This window comes from Centruroides sculpturatus, unplaced genomic scaffold (genome assembly GCF_000671375.1).
Source record: "Centruroides sculpturatus isolate CEXI.00-Female unplaced genomic scaffold, Cexi_2.0 scaffold85, whole genome shotgun sequence".
Lineage (NCBI taxonomy): Eukaryota > Metazoa > Arthropoda > Arachnida > Scorpiones > Buthidae > Centruroides > Centruroides sculpturatus.
In genome coordinates this window covers 354,845-379,665 of record NW_019384798.1, presented here as the reverse complement: position 1 = coordinate 379,665, position 24,821 = coordinate 354,845, and the positions used below count along the sequence as shown (strand labels likewise).

At 34.4% G+C, this 24,821-nt stretch overlaps 1 protein-coding gene across 1 annotated transcript; it reads left to right on the top strand.

Annotated features, from left to right (window-relative positions):
* Positions 1–537: 537 nt before the first annotated feature.
* LOC111629444 lies at positions 538–9,911 on the top strand. The gene is made up of 2 exons (XM_023373346.1): positions 538–673; positions 5,413–9,911. The coding sequence occupies exon 2, from the start codon at positions 5,434–5,436 to the stop codon at positions 7,414–7,416; it is 1,983 nt and encodes a 660-aa protein (XP_023229114.1). The 5' UTR covers positions 538–673; positions 5,413–5,433; the 3' UTR covers positions 7,417–9,911.
* The last annotated feature ends 14,910 nt before the right edge of the window (positions 9,912–24,821 follow it).

Here is a 24,821-nt window from a genome sequence, read left to right as displayed (position 1 = left end):
TTTTATTAAATAAACATTTCTCAGCGATGGAAGGTGTTTAATGTTTTATTAAGTGTCATTTATTTATCCATAAACCTGGTTTTGGATTTAAATAAAAGCTTTTTCATTCTTATAATAAAATGCATATAAAAAATTATGAAATCGAACTCGAAGGTTATATATCTTTCAATAAAAAGAAAACATTCGACCTCACAGCGATTCGATCTAGCGCTCTTGCTGTGATTGCAGTGCCCCTGGTGGTAACATTTGTCTCTAGTTGATTTTAGCAACGAGCGAAGATAGGAAGTCGAAAGACCAGTTAATCTACCGACTCTGCCGAACTCTCCAGCAGAAATAGGAAAAATAAAATTCCTCATTTTGCCGAAAACGTATTAAGAAATTATCTTTCCTAATATAAATTCCAAATAAATTTTATTTATTTTTGTTAATTTTTAATATTTTATATTTTAATTTCGGGCCAAATAAAAAATATTTTTTGGCTAAATTTTTTTAAATTTGGGCGTAATTATTTTAATCGAATTACAAAAATCGGAAATTGGGCTATAAAACGGATCGTCCTTATCGCGCCATCCGGCGGTAAAGCGTTAGAAATGGCGACGGTATTTACGAAGTTGACAAAACTCCAATTCGAATAAGTAAATAATGGACGAGACGTCCCCCGCCGACTCTCTAGGTAAGCGATCGGAGGGGCCCCCGGGCCCCTCGACTGCGGCCTCTGATCCGGGGCCCTTCGGTCACGCTGGAAAATCCAGAAACGGGGTCGGGAACGGCGAAAACCTACGATTCCGTTTGGGTTCGTGCAGTGGGTAAGAACCTGCGACTGGTCGGTGTGTTCTGTTCACGCGCAAAGTCGCGGGTTCTTTACCGGTTTACATGCAGACGTACCTTTATCAATTAGAAAGGTGTCGACGGGTCGGCGTAAAAATCGATAGGAATGTCAGCCAGACTTTTTTTTTTTAAATAAGAGTTTTACTCTGCCGCTTTCGAAGGCGAATTTATCGACCCTCTAACGATAAATCGAATGCATTCTGGCGAAAGATCGGAGGTCAAAGTTCACATTTTTCTCGGTCGAAACGTCGAATAACGGTGGGAAGCCTAACGAGAACCACTTGTGTTTACATTTTTCTGACATTCGGTGTTAACTGTTAACTTGGCTTATTTTACGTAACGGGAGCAGATTAGCGGGAAATTCATCGACGGATATCAATTTCTATTGAATTTCCCCTCCTGGCAAAATGGTGAACTTTTTACGAAGACTTCTGCAAAGCCCGTGTAAAAACCATGAAGATGACACTAATAAATCTAGTTATTTGGAAAGATTAAATTTACCCCTCTGGCTTCCGGATAAATGGTTTTCTTCGTGCTTATCCCGTGCCCGTCTTGAAATGTGTCTAAAATAATGTTTCGTTTGGGCATACTTGGCAGTCTTGCCCTTGCGGTCGGGTAGACAGGTGGAGGTTGTTCCATTGCCAGCTTTCTTGCAGGAAGTCCCGACTCTCCATCGGTGGCTCCCCAATTGTGGTTTTGGAGGTCTTCTGTGGTCCTTCACTCTTAAAATGTCTCCCACTGCACGTCATCAGAGTCTGGCGACTGTGTCTTTGAGATTTCCAGTTTGTTCTTTCTTTGTGTTGTAGTTTTGTTACGAAATACAAGGGTTGTTTTAAAAGTATGAATGAATTGTTTTTTCGTAAAATGGTGATGATTTATTGTAACTCAAAATCTTTTTGACAGAAATGTCTTAAACTGTTTATGTAATCCCCGCTGATGTCGTGAGACAAGCTTGACTGTCTCTTTGCTGAACTCTTGCCTTTTCCTCAAAACTGGTTGTTGTTGTACCGTATGGTAGATGCTTAATACTGCCCATCAAAACTTTTGCAGCTGTTTTGAGCAACATGAGGATGACTTGTTGTAGAGCAGACATTTCCCTTAGTAAGCAGGTAGGACAGTTCTGTATAGTGCACTGTAACTCTTAAGGTTTTGCAGTATGTTTCTCCCGAGGCAGATAATCGATCAGAAGAATGCCTCTCTGGTCCCAAAAAAACCATAGCCACGAGTTTTGTGTTCGAAGGTGCCTGTTTGAACTTTTTGGGTTTGGCCGGAAAAGATAAGTTGTGCAATTTGAGGGAATGTCGTTTAGTCACAGGGTGTAGCGAGACACCAGTCTCACATTTCCCATCACTATACAGTACAATCTAAGAATTTGTCTCCTTATATATGGTAGCAATTGAGAAATGCTCAAGAAGCAGTCATTCTCTTTTGTTTGTGTTCTGATGTCAACATTCTTGGAACCTGTATTGAAGACATTCACTAACAGTTTCTTAAATGACAGAACAAGAAACATTCGTGAAATCTTCACAAAGCTCATCAATTGAGTCGTTGATTTTGAAAGTGGGGCAAGCCCATGTTATGTTATTGCTGGATATGTAATTAATGGTTTGCATTTGAATGGGTTTAAAAATATTTGTAAACAGTAATAGACTTATTTTATATATATATATATTTTTTTTTTTTGGTCTTATTTCATGTAAATTTAATATGCAATAATGGTTATTTGTGTTAGGTGAAAAAAATCATGGTTTTGGTATGCACCAATGGACTTGCCTCACTTTCAAAAGCAATGATTTTCAAAGAAAATCAACATTTTCAATAAAGAAAATATTGATTGAAATATTGATGTATAAAATTAAATTTATTTTTTGTTTTATTGTAGCTTTTTGAAAGAGGTATGAAATGTTGAAATAAAATAAATAAGTAAATAAATAAAATAATCAATTTTCTTCTTATTATTATTACATTTCATTCAAAGAAAATCAACATTTTCAATAAAGAAAATATTGATTTTCTTTGAATGAAATGTAATAATAATAAGAAGAAAATTGAATATTTTATTTATTTACTTATTTATTTTATTTCAACATTTCATACCTCTTTCAAAAAGCTACAATAAAACAAAAAATAAATTTAATTTTATAGGAAAAAGTGGATAAAATAAGAAAAAAATATTCAGTAATAAAGTTGCATGCATATAATTATATTTCTTAGTTTAGATGGTGCAGATTTTTAAGTATTCATGATGAATGGGTAGTACATAGGGTAATAAATCCATCATATCTTTATATTTTTCTTTAGAGTGGACTTGCCACACTTTCAAAATCAAGACACTAGTAATCTATACTGTCAATGATATTTATTGTAACAAATTTATACTGACAATCAATTCACAATAAATATCTTTTAATAAAAACATAAACTTTATGTTAATTTGTAATAAAAATTAGCTTCAACTATTTTTTTCACAAAATGGACTTGTCCCACTTTCAAAATCAACGGCTCAATTATTAATCTCCTGTTCTGTCAAATGTGTGCATTGACAAAAGTTTTCAATTCGATGACATGGATATCCAGCTCTTACTTTTGCATGCACACACATTCTATTTTTATTGAATAACCAACACCATTTTTCACATTTGCTTTGTTTGTTCCACCTTCTTCATATACATCAATTAGCTGTCAATGAATTTTAGCTGGATGAATGTTTTTTTTGCATCTAAAACACAAATTGCCAATAGTGATGTGCCGGATTGTTAAAAATGTATATCTGTGGATACGGATACAGATACGGATCATTAGTGTCTAGATCCGCAATATGGATACGGATCTCAACTTTCGTACTCAGCCAATGCGTGTGACCTTGGACCAATAGTTGACGCTTTGCGTTAGTAACATGATGTGTTTTGACTTGCACTGCGCGTGGTTTTGCTCATAGTTTAGTGTGACACAGAATAGCGTAGATTACGTTTGTATTTTTGGAGAGTGTTGAGTTAAATTAAAATAAAAACAATGTCGACAAAAAAGTTTAGTAGTGTAATATGGAAATATTTTACAATAGTAAATGAATTTTGCATGATAAAATTTTTGCAATGTGAATGTGCCAAATATATGATTTTAAGAAATAAAAAGTGATTTGAATTGAAGTTATTAGTATTTTATTGCTACCTATCTTTAAAATTTCATATAAGTAATGAAATTTATTAAGATAAAAGATCTGTTAAAGATCCACTAAAAAGTAATGGATACGAATATGGATCTTTTTTCCCTTGGATATCCGCAGATACGGATACAGATTTGGATATCCAGCACATCACTAATTGCCAATTACACTTTGCACTCATTGACGATGTTGATTGTCATCATCAGTGAAATGCTAGTAAGAAATTATGTCTGATGCACAGAAGAGCTGAGCTGACCAAGTCACGGATACGTTAAAACACACTCTTCTCCACACAGCATAGCAATCCAAAGCATCGATTTGCATTGTTAGTATATGCAAATGATTCTTACTTTAATAATGACCTGTGTAGCCAATTTTTTCTGCAAACATCTTTGGTAAAAACCATATCTGACATCTCTTTACTGAATGTAATAAATCGGTAGACGTTGAGATTGCACTTTAAAGCCTATAAGAAGTCAGTTTCTAAATTGCAGAATTTTTGGATGTACTATTAATAAGTTTAGGGTTGTAATTATCAAAGATCATAGGGTTGTAATTATCAAAAGATCAAGATATTTTGTTTTTGTCGTTCATACAATGTTCCACATGTGGATCGACAGTGGCAAAAATTTTAAGTCATCCTAAACAGGATGGGCAACCTTTTTAAGTGCCAGTGTCAAAATTGCCAAATTCATGATGCAGAATTTCAGTCATTTATTATTATTTGATCTAGCTGTTAGTTGAGACTACAGAAAAGCTACATTTAACAGATTTTATGCTAAATTGGCAGCTCCACTTGTCTGTATATTGCAGAAGTAATGTCTCGGAAATAGGGTGTTTGTTTGATTTTCTTATCACTTATTACTAAAACAATTAGTACTGTTTTTCTCTGTTGTATTTTTATTTAGTATTGCTGTAGTCAATAAAATTTTTTTTGTTAAGTTAAAATACAAAATTCTGTAAAGATGTTGATGTAAGGATTTATTTTTTAAGGTGAACCCTGGGTTACCAGAAAAAAGTTGGCATATCATGTTTTGTACCAGTAATTGCCACCCTTGTCCTAGACTATCCAATATTAGTGATTTGGAATGGTTTGGGATTTACTACACTTTATTCCAACCAGACAGGAATCTCTTCTCCAAGCATATTTGGATCCTCTTACCAATTTTGTGTTAGCAAACATTATTATGATAGGGGAATTGCAACTCCCAAATATTGCTTCTTTCTCCTGCTCTTTTAAATTCTCAAATTTTTCATACATTATGGCACAACCTCCCATTAATAAGGTGTCTCAAACTATCTGGTGTTGCGGAACAACACTGAATTCGGGACCAATTCTGCAGTACTAAAAATAAAATATTCGTGCTTAAAATTCATAATGTGGAACTTAAAATCCTTAAAAGTTTGTTACTTTCTTTCAGCCGAATGAAGAAGAGATCATCATGAAATTAGAAGACTTTCAGAGACTTTACAAGAAAGCGTCATCCATGTCATTTTCTCTCAACAAAATTGGCACGGCAAATTTCAGAACCTTTTTAAAACAGCAGGCTCAGAACTTGGAAAGTACCGAAGAATGCATCTTTTTTCTGCTTTTGAGTTGTTGCGCAGGATGCATGGGAGAGGGTTCCGTGCTGGAACTGACTCCAGACTGGCAAGAATCTCCAATATTTTGGTCCATTCTGGTCACAGGATTGGTACAGGACTCGTTGGGCATAACAGACAGACTCTGCCAGCAGCTGATCGAAGTCCAGAATGAGTGCACTAGATCTGGCGAGAATTCTGAGGGTCACAATCAGTTTGTGGTGGAATTCTTTGACACCGAGGGACTGATTGACGTCCTGCATTCCAGAGGATCCGCCCTGGCACTGTATTATAAACTGGATCTCTTTAAAGAGATCTTATCCACGTCCAAAGGAATTTTGGATGTCTTGGAAAAACTCTATCAGGGTTCTTCTCTCATCATGAATTATGGAAAGTTGAGACGTGTTTTACAAAAACCATGCATGAATATATCCTGCATATCCGAACCGTTTGGTTTATATCAGATTCTGTGCAAGAGAGACAGCTTTTCCAAATTTGTTGAAAATTGTTTTAGTCTCATCGGCAGAAGCAAGATCAAACAAAATAATAATTCCTTGCCCATTCAATCATCTCACAGCTTAAAAAAGTTATTTAAGACAATTTATGAAATCCACAAAGAAACTAAATTAACTTATAAGTTAACTGAAGAAGCTCAGACCGTGTTTTCGCAGTATCATGATGAGTTCGTCGAACTCATGACCAAATTCATTGACAAAAGCAAATACCCGATATATCAAAATGCTACTAAGCTACTGGCGAGAGTGAGCTTGATACTTCACGTAATTGAAAATGCATTAAATACCATTAGTTGGAATTTGACCTTAGATCATTTGATATGGAATGTCGAAATTGATGCCAGCACGTTACACCAGGCCAGAATAATTGTAAATTTTCTCCTTCAGCAGAAGGATGTTCTTGTACAGTCAACGATTTTTCAACGCGAAAGTAATTTTGTGAAAACATTTTCTGCCATCAGGCAGGTGAGTAACGTTCCCAATCACCAGCCTATTCAAAACAGAACTCCTGTTAAGTCTTCCACTCCGAATCATGTACACACTCCTCAGAATGCAAGTCTGAATGCTGGAAACGTGATTCAAAAAACTACTACAAACAGTTCTGGTGCAAATTTGAATAATCACATCATACCTGCCTCCCCGAATCATTCAAATGCAAGTGTGTCTGCTTCTGCATCCACATCCGCATCCAACTCCTTGATCTCAAACAATTCCACAAACAATCAGCAAAAACTACCAACCATCGTAAATGTTTTTTCAGCTGGTCTGCCAGTTTCTGATATGGTCGGTGCAACGAAAGACAACCCTTCTGGAGATGTGAGTCTTCCTCTGGACATCACGTTGCCGTCATCCTTGTCCATTTCAGTAGTTCCAGAGACGAGTGCAAACAATTCCGCCAACATGACAACTTCACAAGACAAAAATGAATTAAGTTTATATCTGACAAAAATTCAGGAAAGATTTTTTAATAAATACAAGCAGCACATTAATACAATTTTAACACACAAGGAAGAAACAATTTCTTCAGATTACGTGAACCAAATAAATCTCCTCCATTCCAAGAAGGTAGCAAAGAGATCCAAACCATCTCTCGACTTCTGCTGCTACATTCTTCGAAATGTGGCAGATCTGGGATTCGGTCAGTACCTGGTGGTGAACGGAAACCAGTCGGAAGCAGTCTTTAAGAAAAAACCCTTTGCAAATCTAAAGAAGAAACAACTGTTGCTGTTGCTGATCTTAGGAATTGACGAAAATGAATATCAAAAAGCATTTAAACAGGGTGAAACATCCAGGAAAGAACTGGAAAATGTGGTGGTTATAGATGACTGAATTTACGAAAGGAAAGGATGCTGTCGAAACATCGCACAAAACTATACCAGATCATTATACTAAACTTTGTAATTAGTCAAGTTTTCATTTATTTTAATTCCGACAAGATCATATCCTATCCAAAATATTCATTATACGAGCCGAAACAAAACAAAACAAAACCATGCTTTGGACCAGTTAAATTATTTTATGATTATTTCTTTTTAAAGTTCATTTGTTTTTTGTAAATGAATCGTTAATGCCAAATGTCAACTAACTCATTGATACCATCATACGGTGTACATAGTATTTACACTCATCAGTTCACATTCTTATTTTGAGGTCATTCAAATGCCAAAGACAAGACGGTATTTATTCTTTTTTAAAGTGGAATTTTACTAAAAATCAACTCAATTAGAGTGCAATTTCTCCTGTAATTTTCTATAAAATAACCTCATAAATATCATATGTATTAAAGTCATTGTTTTTATAATAATAAAGTTAAAGTTTACCGGTTTAAAGTTCATTTTGTATTTTTGTCTGGAATTCTGTCAATTTTCTTTGATGTCATCCATGTTGCTTTCATTCTGTTTCTGATTAATTTGACAATTGTTTCCAAATATTTTATGTTTGTGTAATTATAGTACTTTGTAAAGCACAGCATGCTCGTCCTCATTTCCACAAAGCAATTCATCACACAAAAATGATCTGTAAAGACCATTTCTGTGTAATGAATTGCATTGCATGCAATTCATTACACAGAATTACACGGAATTGCATTGCATGCAATTCCGTGTAAGAAACTACTTTCATTTATTCTGAGACACACACAAAAATACTGTACATTTAAATACATTCTGTTACACTTAGATGTCAATTTATTAAACATATATATAATTGCAAACAACACTACAGGATATGTGCACAATTGATTTACATTTGATCAGTTTCCATGCACTTTCTCTGCCTGCTGTACAACACTAAGTAGGCAAAGAATAATGTTAATTGAACAAAGTTCTACTCAGATCTGTATTTCTGCCATATTAAGTCTCTGTTGATTCCGTGCTGCGGAAGAAACTTGTCTGGAAACATGAATACCGTCCATGTGAGAATTTGTCTTCCATTAAAGAAAACAGATACATGATTTAATACTATCATATTAACTATCAATGTAATATACCAAATGCTGGAGTTATTCATGTTGTTTCAGTTGACCAAACTGTCAGCTGTTTGAATCTATTGATGCTTCAGGTAAGTAGTGCATTCTTGTATTCAATTCAAAGTTGTAAAATAATGTTTTAAACTGGTTGTGAGATTTGTGGGCCTGAGGTCCTAAGGATTTGGCAATGCAACTTTATTTTTAGTGATGATGCAACTTTTCATTTATCCAGAAAGGTCAATAGATATAATATCTGGATAAGGGAATTCCGGAATCCCCACACTGTCATTGAGATGAAATGTGACAGCTCCAAAGTGAATGCATTTTGTGCCGTTTCCAGAAGACACGTACTTGACCAATTCTTTATAGAGGACTGTGTCACAGGAAGAATGTACCCGGACAAGCTGAAAAACTGGTTAACACTATAATTTGTGGATGAGGAGAAATGGGTTTATTTACAAGTGAGACAGGAGCCCCACAACATTGGCACGTAGACATCCAGGAGTGCCTAAATGTACACCTGCCAAGTCAATGAATTGGTCATGCAACAGCCACAGACAATGGCTGCTTGTGGCCACCCCACACCTCAGTGTGTGTAGTTTCTTCCCGTGGAGGTTTCGTCAAAGACAATGTTTACATCCCTCCACTTCTGACGATAATGTCCGAATTTCAAAGGTGCATCGACACCACCTTCAGAAACATCACCACAAAACACACTTTAGAGGGTTTGGTGAGAACAGGAGTACTACTCAGACATCTGCCATGCCACATATGGGATGCATATCAAATGCATTTAAGGTCAGCACAAACTTGCAAATATTCATTCCTCTTTCAAATGGTGATAATATCAGGTATTTCTGTTTGACAATTTTTTAGATCATATTTTCATCAATATCAAATACTTAATGCACACATTGTATATTACTAATTGGCATATCATTAGCATATATTTTAATTCCTAGTATACCATTATTTACAAAATATGTTAGCATTGACAGGTTTAATAAGCCTGTAACTTCGTAAGAAAAATGCACATGGCTACCAGGAGTCTAAAAAGTTTACTTGTGGCTCACATCCAGAAAAGGTAGCTCTTTGCTATTTTAAACAGAGTCAAAATCTCTGGATATGATTATGTGTATTGCATTATATGGCATATGGGATATCTTTATTTGTAACTCAGCATGGTTTGTACCAGAAATTTCTGACCTCCAGGAAAATATCTCTCAAGTTTTTGTCATCAGTCATTTTGATGTTTTTACTCTGGAGAAACTGGGACTTTAAAAAATCAATTTATGATTACAGATGTCAAAAGAATAAATTGATTTTCATACAAAGTATCTCCATAATCGTGATTCAAACCCTGTCATATGCTCTCATGTAGATCAATAAATATCATCAATGTTCACAATATAACTTTAGTCTGTCTCGGTAGACCATTACTGAATATTCTTATATACTTTGGTAACAGTTCACTTAAATTGGTGGTTTTTGCTCAGCATGTTGAAAAGTTTTAAAATTTATGTATAGAGATCCTCTCAGATAGAAGTATTAATTTTTCTAAAGAAAACAGAGAAGCCAAAAACAGTAGACAGAGAAATGTGAATCGCTTCTTCAGCAATGAAATTGAGGATGCATTATTACACATATATTAACATTTTCAATGCTGTTGAACTCTTGCACCCACTGTTTCATTTTCCCATCTGTTAATCCTTATTATTGAGATATTTTGAGATTGTCGAATACAATCTCCCAATATTTTTAGCACTCCAACTTTCTTCTCTCCCTTCCTGGTGAAATACATCAATTTTGATCTCTCCTTTTCACTTGTTAAATACATTTAAATGCAAATTTTGATAAAGTTTCTAGACAATCACTACGTTCTATTGTTGGACAGACTGTATCATCCATTCCCTGTATTTGTGCAGAGAGGATCTTGGACACTAAAGCGTGAACAGTCGGGACAAGATCATGAAAATACCAAAAGCCACCGATCTAGGTAATGGCATGTGTCACTAATTTTTCTTTCATTGATTCATTTGATTATGAGATGGCTAGTTATTTGTAACAAACACTATTCATTCAATAACAAATATTCTTTTACTGTTATCATCACAGTATTTAAAAACAAATCATTATTTTCACAAAATGTCAAATTCCTCTGAATAATTCATTTTATTCATTTCTCTTTTTCTGTTTACCATAAAAATTGATAGTCCACAATTTCTGTATGGACAATAATTTGTTGAGAGTATTGTAACATGCCAATTCGAAAACAAGTTTAATATAAATTTGGATATAATGCAAAGTGTTTGATTCACAATAATCAAACTATTCAGGGACTAGTTGGCAAAGACTAGTCCCCAAATAGCTCCTGTTGACTTGTTTGTGCGTGCTCCTACAGGCTAATTTGCTGAGGAGTCTTCATAATTCCCCATAATCTGATTTACAGTACTTCTTTCCATGGAAAGAACTGTTTACACTCCCTCGTTTAGGATTATCATTGTTCATGCAATAATACAATTTGACATCAGTTATGCAAATAGTCTTATATCATCTGTTTCCAGTCTGTGTTTTTTTTTAATTTTCCCATATAATGCACCATTTACACAACTTTATGTGGTCTTTTTTAGATGGGATGCTTGTGATTTATAGAAGTGACTCAAGACGTAAGATCAAATTCTAATATTCTGAGAATTATCTCATCTCCATTTGTAATTTTTTTTCATTTGTTGATGATAATGATGCCCCTATTCATTTTTTTTTTTCAGAAGGTTGTAATGTACATTTAAATTAAATTCTTTACTGGCTTCAAAAGTAACCAGATTACCATTTCATTTGTATAATGGTGAATACTTCAAGTAGGCATTATAGCTGCGAGTTTAGTGTCCTACCATTGCCTTGAGGCACTGTTTCCAACCTCCTAACTCAAAGTAACAACTAAAACTCTTTCAAATCCCCAATTTTTTTTTTACCCTCGATTAATCATTTCTTGCAGGATGGTATGGCATGCCAATACAGTATCAGATTCTTTTATCTTTTGTACCTTAAAAATTCAGACAAGGTAACAGCAGTGACAATCTTAACATCTTTCAATGCAAGCAATTTCTCAAAGTAATGTAAAATGCCAGATGTACTTTTCATTGCCTTTGCCAGAATTACTCTTGTTTAAATGTTTAAATTTGGTTCTTTGCAGATAGGGAAAGACTCTATATGGTTCTTTATTGTCTCCTTTGTGTTCTCTTAATAAAATTAGTTTTCAGTTTATAAATTTGCCACTGCATGGGTTGTCATGATATACTGCCATAGTATTTCATGACATGATACTGTTTTACCATTTTTGAAATTTATATGCATTAGTTTGCTAATAGTAATATTCTTACTGTGTAGACTTAAAAGGAGAGTTCATCAACAACAGTTATCAAATTCAACTGCAGATCTAGAAAGGAGATATATACTGTATTTACTTGTATATAGGACGAGGTGTGACTTTAAAGATCCAAATAAAGAAAATTAGATTTATTAATACAATTCTACTTTTATTTTGTTTAATCACAAATAAAATATCAAATGCACATAAATGTACACATTGTCCCATAAAAATTACTGGCATTTTAAACTTTATGTTGTTGATTTTACAAGATTTTTCCTTAATTTGTTCATGTAAAGCTGGACAATTGGAAATCTTTTTTTCTTTTTTTTTTGCCAATTCTTAACAGTCGGATTGAATCCACTCATCGTCAATTACACTTATGAGTTTCTTTGAACTCTGATTTCCAAATAATCATCTGTTTTCACGTGAGAATGGATTAAACCTTATATTGGGCTCCTGTGTAATTTTGGAATTTCAATTCAAAAGCTTTGATTTTTCCTATTGCTATTCATCTTTACTCCTGACAATAAACAAGAACAATTCAAACAACCCAGATAAAATAGTTTTGTTTTTAAATACCAGAGGGTGAGCATCCAGTAAAAAATGTGAATACATGGTTCACAAAAATTATTGAAAAAATGCAAAGAATTTTTTGCTTGTGTATAGGATGACCTAGATTTTTGAAGTAGCAAAAAACGAATAAAAACCTCATATGCGAGTAAATACAGTATTTTTAGGAATATCTGCTATTGATCCAATCTACTTTTTGACTCTTAAGAGACTTCAAAAAGGTTAGTGCCCAGTGATCGGTATGCACTGTAAACAATCTACCCTCTATAAAGCTTTGGAAATACTCAATTTCTTTGATGAAATGGAGCATTCTTGGTAGTTGAATAGTTGATTTTGGCACAGTTAAAAGTGTAAGATTGATAACATATAACCACTGTGCTATGCCACCTGTTACAAACCTCTCTTGGATTTCACCAATATAAAACTGTGGCAGTGGATTTAGTTCAAAATTGAGGTTCCAATTGGGAACTCTGAGGGTTTGATAAGGTTTTAACATCAATCACACCATTTCAATCAATTCAATGTTACAAGCATTAAATTTGATTTACCAAAATTGATGGCAAAACTGCTTTCAGAAAACTTCCAAAGTACTCAATAAGATAACTGAGCATTACTTATTTCATCTCGGCTCAACAAGCCATATTGACAAAATACCCAACCAATACATTGCATAGATTGATTGGAACTTTATTAGTTGACCTTTGAAAGAGTACAAGCAAATTTCTTTAGCCTTGACGTAATCAACGGTATTAGTATAGACAAATGCAGTAAACTTTCTCGGACACTCCAATATTCCTATATTCCAAAAAGTCTTTTATATTCACTTTACTGAAGTATTGCAACCTCCAAAATTATTATCCCTTCTTGATAGACAGTGTGGTTAGGAGTCCCATTCAGAATTAAATTCATATCCCAGTAGTAATGGTAGTTACCAGTTAGCACGCACACAGTTTTGATATCAAAGTTTCTTTTTTTGTTTTATTAAACACTGCCTTAGTTTTGTTAATAGCCCTTGCTACTTTTTTCCAAATTACCAATTAATATATAACTTCCAACATACCAATACTCATTATACTACATGCTTTCATACCAACTGATTTTCTTTCAAAACTTACTATGCACAGAAATTTTACTCTGTAGCAATTCCATTATAAGCTTTGAGCATATGTTTGCATCAGTACCTTGGTAGTTTGAATTTAATAAGAAATCAATCACTTGGAGATCTTTCTATAAATCACTTTCTTGATCACAAGGTCAAGAAAGGCAAAACAGTGGTGACTATTGACTTGAACTGCAAATAATCAAGGGTCGAAAGAAGCAGTCATTACACATAACCAAAAGACAGAAGATTCGAGGTTTATTGGATCCAAATCTTGTCTTTTGGCCCAATTTCGTGTTCTGTTTTGAAGTGGTAAGGTGTATTAGAGTTTAGAGATTTCCTGATGTGACATTATTATTTCCCTTTTAGAATTAGGAACAATATTTTCCTTTCTTTCAAGGAACCACGACCTCAATTGAATTTTATTCTGGTAACAGTCTTGAATATTCCAGAGAAGCTCAAGGTTCTTCTTTAATATCAATGTGTCAAGTTAAGAGCAATAATTGTGTTTCCTCAGGTAGTCCCAAGATTACCATAGTAATGAAACTAAAAATGTTAATTACAGGGTATCTAAGCTGTAACAGTCGACCCCCCTATAACACTGTTGATTATTTTGTTTTATATGAATTCCATGTTGTAAGAATCACTTAGATTTTACAAATACATGAGCCTTTGACAGCCCAGCACACATATTTGTAAAATTAAGTGACTCTTACAGCATGGAATTCATATAAAACAAAATAATCAACAGTGTTATAGGGGGTCAACTGTATATGGTGTTGCTTCTCATAATATTAGTTCAAAAAGACCCATCACAATATTCTCACATTTGCATTTGCATAGGTAGCTAGCCAATCATATCTGGTTTTGTCCAGAGATGGATAGGAAGGATCTTTTCCCACAATGTTATTCCAAATTGTCTTTGATACCGACCTGTTGAATAAGACCCACTTTCCATTTCTGATAGCGTAACACGTAAGGTGTGATAAGTTACCATTGCTTCCACAGTAGCACTGAATGCCACTTTAAGCGTAGCAGTTCATGAAAATCCAAGAATCAAAATTCTTCCATAAATTTGTTTCGGTTGTCATCATCTTTGGACATATATTTTGCAAGTACGACTTCACAGTACACTAAAATTTGTTAATTCCACTGAGATATATTTAAAGACAGGATGCTGCTGCATTCTTTCTTAACTGTGTCAATTTGAAATGTATCAAGATTTGTATTAAAGTATTTGATTCACAGTAATTACCTTTATTAATGCAGACAGTTCGATGAACCATATTTGAAATGTTTTTAAAAGCATTTATGACAACAAAGTTTAAACAAATAAGTTTTAATCTTTTTGTGTCAATGGTATTATAGTTGAGATGAAAGTATAAGGACCTTGAATAAGTTCTCACTGTTTTTTTGTGAAAATTAACACTTTATTTAAAAAAAGTCGTAATAAACACGTCACTGAAAGTATTGTCCATCACTAGCCACTACTTTCTCCCATCGTTCTGGCAGCATTTGAATTCCATGTCGGAAAAACGACACGTTTTTTGAGGCTATCCAAGAATCAACCCATTTTTTGGCATCTTCATAAGAACGAAAGTGCTGCTCAGCCAGGCCATGTGACATCGATCGGAACAAGTGATAATCGGAAGGGGCGATGTCTGGTGAATATGGCGGGTGGGGTAGGACTTCCCATTTAAGCGTTTCCAAGTACGTTTTCACCGGTTGTGCAACATGTGGCCGAGCATTGTCATGTTGCAAAATCACTTTGTCGTGTCTCTGCTCATATAGCGGCCGTTTTTCCTTCAATGCTTGGCTCAAACGCATCAATTGTAGTCGATAGCGATCTCCCGTGATAGTTTCGTTTGGTTTGAGCAGCTCGTAATAAACTACACCTAGCTGATCCCACCAAATGCAGAGCAGAAGCTTCGAACCATGGATATTCGGCCTTGCTGACGATGTTGATGCATGACCGGGCTTACCCCACGATTTTCTACGCTTAGGGTTATCGTAGTGTATCCATTTTTCGTCACCTGTCACGATACGATGCAGAAAACCTTTCCTTTTCTGCCGTTGAAGCAGCTGTTCACATGTGAAAAGACGCCGTTCGACATCTCTCGGCTTCAACTCGTACGGCACCCAATGTCCTTGCTTTTGAATCATTCCTAATCCTTTTAAACGTTTCGAAACTGTTGTGTGATCAACTCCTAATGATTCTGCAAGTTCAGCTAGCGTCTGACATGAGTCTTCATGAAGTAATGCCTCTAATTCCTTGTCTTCAAACTTTTTTGGTGCACCAGATCGTTCTTTATCTTCAACATCAAAATCATTATTTTTGAAGCGTCTAAACCAATCTCTGCATGTTGTTTCCGACAGAGCATGGTCGCCGTAAGTCTCAACAAGAATTCTGTGTGCTTCTGCTGCAGATTTTTTTTTGAATAAAATAGTGCAATAAAATTCCCCGCAAATACTCTTTTTTTGGCACGAAACTAGACATGTTTAACACAATGAAAAAATAAGTTGTTTAACACTTCGGTGAAATGATGTATACTGAATTTCAAGGTCACTTATTGTACTTCCTTACAGATGCGTCACCATCTAAAAATAAACACATGTGGTTCTGGTAACGCCATCTGTTGGAAAACAGCGAGAACTTATTCAAGGTCCTTATAATAAAAAAGCTACTTTAAAGACTCACTCAATTTTAAGAAATAAAACTTCAGATTATTTTTTTTTATTGTTAAATTTATTTAAAAAAATAAATAATTTTAGTTGAAATAAATTTAATATAAGGTATTTGAATTTGATATTTGTATTTAGATAAAGTGATATTCTTCCATCTCTAATATTTACATATATTAAATATCATCTGAAAGCAAGTAACTGATATTACTTGTGGCTTTCTGCTCAAGTGATATGAATAAAAAACATACACTCCTCAAAAATGAGATTGCAACACCACAAAGGAATGCACATAGCAGATCTGGTAGAGGTGAGAGACATAAGCAAATGATATTAAAAAAAATATGCAACAGATACCTGAATATGGAATATAGTGAGGCATACTATCGATGAAGCGATTAATGGTTGCTTGAGGTATCCCTTACCGAGCTGCATCCACTGCGATGCACCTTGCATTGGATGAGATCCTGTGGATGTTCATCAAGAGAGAAATCTGGTGAGGCTGCTGGCTGGGGAGGGATGTGAATTTCGTTCCAGCGGGTGAGAGTTCGTGGTTGGGCATTTTTTTGCCAAAACACTATGTCAGGTGAGGCCTGCACCAGTGGCCACACAATTTGTATGACTGTTCTGCTTTCAAACTACCAGAAATGTCTGCCAGGACTGTGTTGATTGAACACGTCTCCAAAACCATGATAGCCGTTTTTCTGCTTGGCCAAAAGAGCCAACATTGGTTTACTGCCAATTCCTGGGATATCACTACAAGCTGTCCACAACCATTATCCCTCTGTAGACAGAAGCAGAATTCATCCATAAACAATATCCAATGCCATTTAGCAGTCCAGTCACCATGACGGCAACACCATGCAGGCGTGCAGTTAGTGTCACCCCAGTTGTCATGTGTGCAGCTCAACTTTGTGTAACCTGTTGCAAAGGGTTTTGGTGGACATGGAAGCACTCGTTTATGGCAACGGGCGGCTTCAGATGTTGCATGCTAAGGGAAACTGGACCCTATGAGGTGTGGGAATGGCACAGTCTATGCACTTTGTTATGTGCCAGTGCAATCCACTTCGGCATGTTTGCAGATGTTCCTGAGTCCATCATGTCACGTGTTGCCCGATGGTATTCACGTCATGCCCAATGTGTGTTGCAACTGCACACATTGACAAACCAAGGTTGCGCAGCTTCAGGATACAACCTCGTTCCTCAGCCATTTACTGGCAACAGTCAGCTAGATGTTGTCTATGAGGCATTTTCCATGCTGCTTTGAAAGTTCAGTTGCTGCAAACCATTGCCAATAGCATTTACAGCCAGAGCTGGCTGCTGGTTTTTATAGTCCAAAACTGGGTACCACATGGCTCTATGCATATGCAAACTTAATTATTTGCATATATCTTTCACCTCTACTGGTCCTACAATTTGCAGGTGGCTACAGGCATTGAAATTGCAAAACTATTTCACTTTTGAGGAGTATATTAAAAAAAATAATTCACATTACTGTTCTTGGAATGAATATAATAACAACCAACTTTTCTCCCTTCAGGCAACAAACGCCTATGTACTTACAACTCAGTATAGCACTCTATGTCTCATCAGGGACCCACGTTCCCGCTGTGTCACTTGTATATTTTATATATCTCTTTGTATTATTATGATTTATATTCTTAATAAAAGGCTTTTAAATCTAAATTACAAAAACAGCCTAAATTCTACATCAAAAACTTTTCAGATATCATCATATAGTACTGTAGACTCAGTAACACATGTTAAAATGCCAAATTTGACTCTTAATATCTCCATGACCTATGAACCAAACTGGATGAAATTTAAAATATTTAGTCTCCAAGATGAATCCTATGGACATTTTAAATTTTGAATAAATTTGTTGGATTGTTTTGGACTTGCACAATCCCATATTCTGCATTTTTTCGCCTGGATTTACGAGTGTGAATAGTGACAGTGAACTACCGAACAATTTAGGAGTCTGCATGCTCTTAATAGCTCATTTGAGAGTCGACCGCCTCTTACGTGGTCCTTTTGAAGATTTTATTTGAAACTATTGAATATTTATAAAATTGTCTAATGATATGTTAGCCTATCAGCCATCACATGACATTTTGTGATTACTTTTAATCTCTTAATTAATGTAGCCTGTAGTCTATTTATCGTAAGTTGGCACCTACTGTAAACAAACTAAGACACACACACACCCCCTTTGTTTATTGGTTTAAACCTATGTCCATCAATTAGAAACCATGTTGCATCTCATTCATCTGCAGAAAATAGTTTCTCGTTATTTATAAAATCATTAATGAAATACTGGTAACTTAACTATATTTATAATCATTGCTACTTCATATTTGTTAAATTGTTATTTTTAATGAAAATTTGCACTTTCTGAATCATTAAAAATAAACTTTTTCCAGTCATGAGCATTATAATGTTTTGGTTTTGTTTTCCATTCAACGTTTGAAATATTCAAGCTTTGTGTATTGTCGAATTATAAAAATGGAAAACTTAAATGTAAATAGAGTTAAACGTCGACAAAGAAAACCACCGAGGAGCTCAGATAAACAAATAGTGTTAAATTTGTTTAATTCTTTAACTGAAACGAATCCAGAAGTCTGTGTGAACAGACTTCTGGTTTGTTTCATGGCTTTGAATTGTTTTATAAAAAAAATCTAGCTTTTTCGATTGTAACTAGCTCATTTTTAAGCATTATCTTGTGGGATTCACCGAAAAGCAGTTGACAACCCTAGCTAGCGAAAATGAAGTTGTAGAGGAAGTCTGACCACAACACCATTTCAAAGCTCTTACTGAGTAGTATGTGGCATCTGTCTACACTTCAGCAATACTTTCAGGGTTGGAACTGGTCACTTTTTCATTTTAGTGACATTTTGCAGAAATAGTGACAGAATAAATATGGTATTGGCATCATTCCAAAAGAAACTATTTTAATGTGCACCAAGAAATGGAGTGCACATTAGATTCAAAGTATAAATGAGGAGCTTGGAAGCAAAATGTGTTAAGAGACATTAGTATCATTTTCAGTATTATAGCATATTAAACCTCTTAACGGTAGTGAAATCTGTTCAAATTACAGTTAATTGAATTTATTTCATTTGAGTGTTATTCATCTATCAAAATTTTGTTGATTTTAATAGTGAAATCTATTTAAATTAACAAGTTTTAAGTTTACATGCTATATGTTTTTAATTTACAATTAGTATGTATTTATTTATTCAATCTTTATTGTCCAGTGTCTTTCTGAACAGTATGCATATATTTATTAATTCTTTGTACTAATTTCTTGACAACTTTTAAACTAATTTCTTAATAAAAGTCTGTTCTGATCCTCTGTGATTGTAACTTGCTGTTAGTAAATTAAAAAATTGCAAGTTCCATTACTGGTGTGGATCTCAGCAAAGCAGAGAATCTCTAGATAATGAGCCTAACATATACAAGGTTTACTATATGTAGGCTAAGACCGAAATCACTCATTGAGTGAAAAAAATGATGACAATGACAATGACCACAAAATTTTGCTTCATGGTCGTTCAAAACGGCCATGAAGCAAAATTTGAGTCATGGCTTTCATGATATTTGACCACTATGCGATTGTGGTGATTAAGAAAAGCCATAATGCATTCTGAATGTTAGCTGATGCAACCATGATATAGGATCACAGTGGTTTGTAACTTTAAAATATGGATTATAGGCTTGAAACATTTTTATTTACAATTTTTAATGCTGAACAACATTAGTTCTACAAGTTTTCCTAAAAATTTAATTTTCATACTTAAAAAAAGTTTCAAAGAAATAAACTATATGGAGAAAAATACACTTTTGTTTTGCTAAAAAGTGCTAAAGGTCTAATTACATATATTTGTAGGTGCTTGATATATGCGATAAAATAAAAATCAGCTGCTAAAGTTAAAAACACTGTGCGACGGATTTATTATGGTTAAAATCCACCACATGTTCTGGATGTTAACTAATAATGAGTGATGATAAGAAAATAAAACTTTTTCATTATGATTTATCTTCAATCATCTTATATACGCAGGTAACAAAATTATTCACCATATACAGAAATTTAACTTGGTTACTTTACAACATTTAATTATTCATGCATTTTGTTCTTTGAACAAAATTTGCATTTTTATCAATACAGTATCATTTTACAGTGACACATTATAAACCCTTGCTTACTTCCAGATGTTAATATGGATGCTGAGTGAAATGCTAATAAAGTTACTGTAGAAATTGTAAATTCATTACGAGCATAAAGTCGATCAAGAAGACTTTCCTTGTTTCCTAACTAATAGAGACCTGATGGATTAATGCCCATAACAACAGCTAAAACATTTCTGGGAGCTGCACGTCCCCTATCAACATTAGGCACCCGAACTAAAACAATCGAACCAATTTCAAAATGCAGAAAATGACCCTAAATTGAGAAAACTTTCTGAGCTCGAGCTCAAGCTCGAATAAGACAAACGATTCTATGACGCAGATCCCTGTACTATTATTGTGAAATAATAATCAGAACAATTCTTACAGTTTTTGAAAATTTTAATAACTAAAATGTCTTAGAATTTTCAGGCTTTATCAGAGGTATTAATTTACATCTGATGTGGAGAGTGCCAATGGCTCAATGGCATGAAGGTTGAGAAAAGCGAAATCCTACTCGGGTGTAATATACAGTAATACCTCGGTTTTCATTGACTTCAGTTATCGTTGGTTTCAGATTTCACCAATTGTTTTCAGACGGACTATTGACAAAAACCAAAGTATCACTGTACAGTGTACACCCATGTACCTAGCATCGATCTGCATTACTTTTTTAGCTTCTGTTGTCCTATCCTAAAACCCTCTAGTTATAGGGAAAAACAGAATGGTTTTAGGCTAAAACTTTTTCCAACAAAACTTGTGGAGTGATGAGTAATAGCATCAGAACACAGGGTAGTTTTACCCTAGATTTACCCTAAATATAAGACTACCCGAAACATTACTATGAAATGGAAATTACTCAGAAAAGGGTAATTACCCTAGAAATGGCAACACTGGTTAAGAATGAACACAATACAAACTCCACAAGTGTTTGCAATGTGCTCGTTGACAAGTTACAACCTATCCTTTGTATCATGGTTGCATCAGCTAATGTTCAGAACACATTATGGCTTTTCTTAATCACCACAACGCATAGTGGTCAAATATCATGAAAGCCATGATGCAAATTTTGCTTTGTGGCCATTTTTACAAACAGCCACAACGTAAATTTTGCTTTGTGGCCATTTTGAAACGACCACAACATGTTGTGGTCATTTTTTTCACTCAATGAGCGATTTTTGTCTTTGAGCCTAACATATATACCACCAAAGATGCAATTAGAAAAGTTAGAAGAAGAAAGAAGAATAACTGACAGAGAGATAGAATTTCAAAAAGACAGTTTACAACTTGTAAGCAGTTTTGCACAATCAAATTGATGGAAAAGTTGTCACTGAAATACAAATTGACCAAGGGACCAACATGTCTAAACCCAGCTTATGAAAGAAGTAGAGAGAAAGCATAAAAAACTGCTAGATATTATGTTACAGAAACTCTTGCAGTCAACAACTGGATAAATGGTTCTATGACTGATAAAATTGCCTAGCAATACAAAGACATTAACTGTACCACTAATTCCTGGAGATAAAAACACTACTCCAGACGGCATGATAGGTTTGATTCTTTCTGGCTTAGTCTGCCACATCAATATGGTGAAGTAAAAGAATTTGAAATATCTGTGATAATGATTTTAATAACGTCTCATGTTAATGCTCATATGGAACATGTATTTTCCATCAACAAAGAATCCCAATGAAAAGCCAAAAAGAAGAGACGTTTGTAGCTTACGGAAAAGTACATGATATAGTCATGTTGGCTAGTGGATTGAGGAAATTGGATAAACCAAAACAGTTGATCTGTGCAACTCAAAATGCAGCCCAGAGATGCAAAGAAGCTATGGTAGTTCCTAAATGGGAAGAAATAGGGCAAGAAAAAGAGTAGAGTGAGGTGATGGCTGCAGAAATGATAAAGACAATGCTAAAGAAAAAGATGATGATCATCATCATACTCTTTATTAATTATAGAACACTAACTTTCTTTGCAGTTCTTGCAATTGCTCATTAATGATAGAGAGTATGATTACAGTAAGACCCCGCTTAATTAATGTGGGGGATACATTCCTAGACAACAAAGCGCTAAGCGAAACAGCATTAAACGAGGTCATTTTAACATAGAGTAAATAGGGATAGGGGAACACGTGATAAAAAATAAACTAATTTTAAGTTATATTATTATGCAAATTAATATAAAAATATGTTAAATAACACAAACATATGCACACAGAAATGTAAAGTTCATTTTTTGTGTGGAAGGTCCTGATTTTTCTAAAATTCTTGTTCTTTTACAATAAAGTTGTTGTGTAGTTTCATTTGTTGCTTTTTTTTCTTTCCTTAAGCAAATGTTGGTAGCAGAAGATTGCATCCAAAATGCCTCGTTTTGCTTTTGCACTCCTTTCAAAATCTGGGTCATTCGCTACAATTTGATCAACAATTTTGGTTATCTTACCAAACTTTTACTAAGGAAATCTGTAGAGAAATTTTTTGGGTTCTTTGTTTTCCAGTTTTACATGAATTCCATGTTCTGCCAGTTCTTGAAGGTCGTCATTGGTAAGGCTCTTGCCAGAAACCTGCAGTAACTCCTCAATATCCTGTTCGTCTACATTGCCTAATCCTGATTAGGTTGAGTTTGGTCAACCTAACGATACAATGATAGGCTCTTCTCGTCAAGAATTCTTGAATAGCTTCAGCCATAACTTCTTCCACACTTCGTTTGTGCATTTATAAGTTAATTCTTGCCAAACAAAGTCAATATTTCCTATGGCATCCAAAATGTTATATCCTTTCAAAATTGCACCAAAAAAACATAGATTTAAAGAAAGTACACCTTTTTGCCACCTTTTGCTGATTGATTTGTGTTCACAAATAATTGTATTATATACGAATGAATGAAATGCCGCGATAATTTAAATCAGCATAAATTTTGAGCTTTTTTTAGGCTTCACGCAGACTGTGTTATATCGAATCAGCGTTAAGCGAGGCAGTGTTAAACAGGATCTTACTGTATTTTGTTTATTTTGTGATATTCACTCGCTGGAATAATTTGGAAAACAAATACAGTAGAGCATCGATTATCCAACTCAATTGGGGACTCGGGTTGGTCAGATAACTGAAAAAAATCGGATAACCGAAAAGAATGAAAAAAATACATTATTAGTACTGTATATTAGTATATCGCTATTAACCTACTTCACGTTGAATTTTCATTGATGTTAAGCCTAACAAATTTTTTTTAAAATAATGTTGCTATTGTATCGTTAAAAATTATTTTTAAATTATTTTATTGCTCACAAAACAAACAACCAATCATAATTAGAAAATTAGGTATCGTTTAAATACTGGCCTCCCTTTCATGGTCAAGCCAGTGTTGCCAGCTAAAACATGCAAAAATTTAACAAAAATAATATCAAAGTAGCCAAGACATAGCCAAATATTGTAGTGCCACATTACTAGTGGACATTTGAAATCTGCCGACTAGAACAGTTGGTTAACCGATGTGACGGTTAATCGGGGGTCGGATAATCGATGCTCTACTGTATTGGTTTTACATTATAAGGTTGACAGTGTCAATTTGAATTTCCTTATTTTAATAAAATTGTATAGCACATATAGGTTCTACATAACAATTTTCTTCACATTTTGAAACAACAATACATGAATTGAACAGCCTTACAACTGAGAGTTTCATTTGATAACATCAAATAAACTGAATAATTTTTAATTTCTGCCATGAGTTGTTTTCAGTCAGTGAGGGAAAATGCAAGTTTTATCCTGGAAAACCTGGAAATCTCGGGGAAATTAAAAATTGTTGGATACCCTGTTGTTATCACAGTGGTATTGCTTCATCCAAAACTTGCTGTAGTTGTAAGTCTGTGTAATGTACGCTTTGTTCACTGATTGAGTCTTACTGTCAAAACCGCTTCCAGTATTCTTATGCCACAACTTTCAAAGTTTCCTTTATTTAGATGTTTTTGCTGAGTTTTACTTTTTCAACCTGGTTCTAATAGTTCTTTTTTTATGGGATAACTCTCAGTGTGCAGTAATCCTCAAAAGCAAAATAAGTCAGCAGCAAGACATTAATAATGAATTATTTTCATTATTACTTCTGCAATATATTTGACAAAATTAAATATGAAATCCCATAACTTAATAAAATTAATTTCTCTAGTCATTTTTAAAAATGAATGCAGTAGGTAAAGTGCATTGCAATTCAATATAAAACAGCAACTGCACACCAGGTTGTATATAGCAAAATATGACCTACTTGAACCTATAACTGGAGTATACAGAGTTTAATCTTCCAAAACGAACATTTTCTTAACCCTTTCTTTGAATTCAAACTTAACAGCGTTTGGATTTGTTCAAATTTTTCGTATTTGTGTT

What these genes read in the sequence shown, in the direction of transcription:
- LOC111629444 (XM_023373346.1), top strand. Translation starts at nt 5,434, where the DNA reads ATGAAATTAGAAGACTTTCAGAGACTTTACAAGAAAGCGTCATCCATG.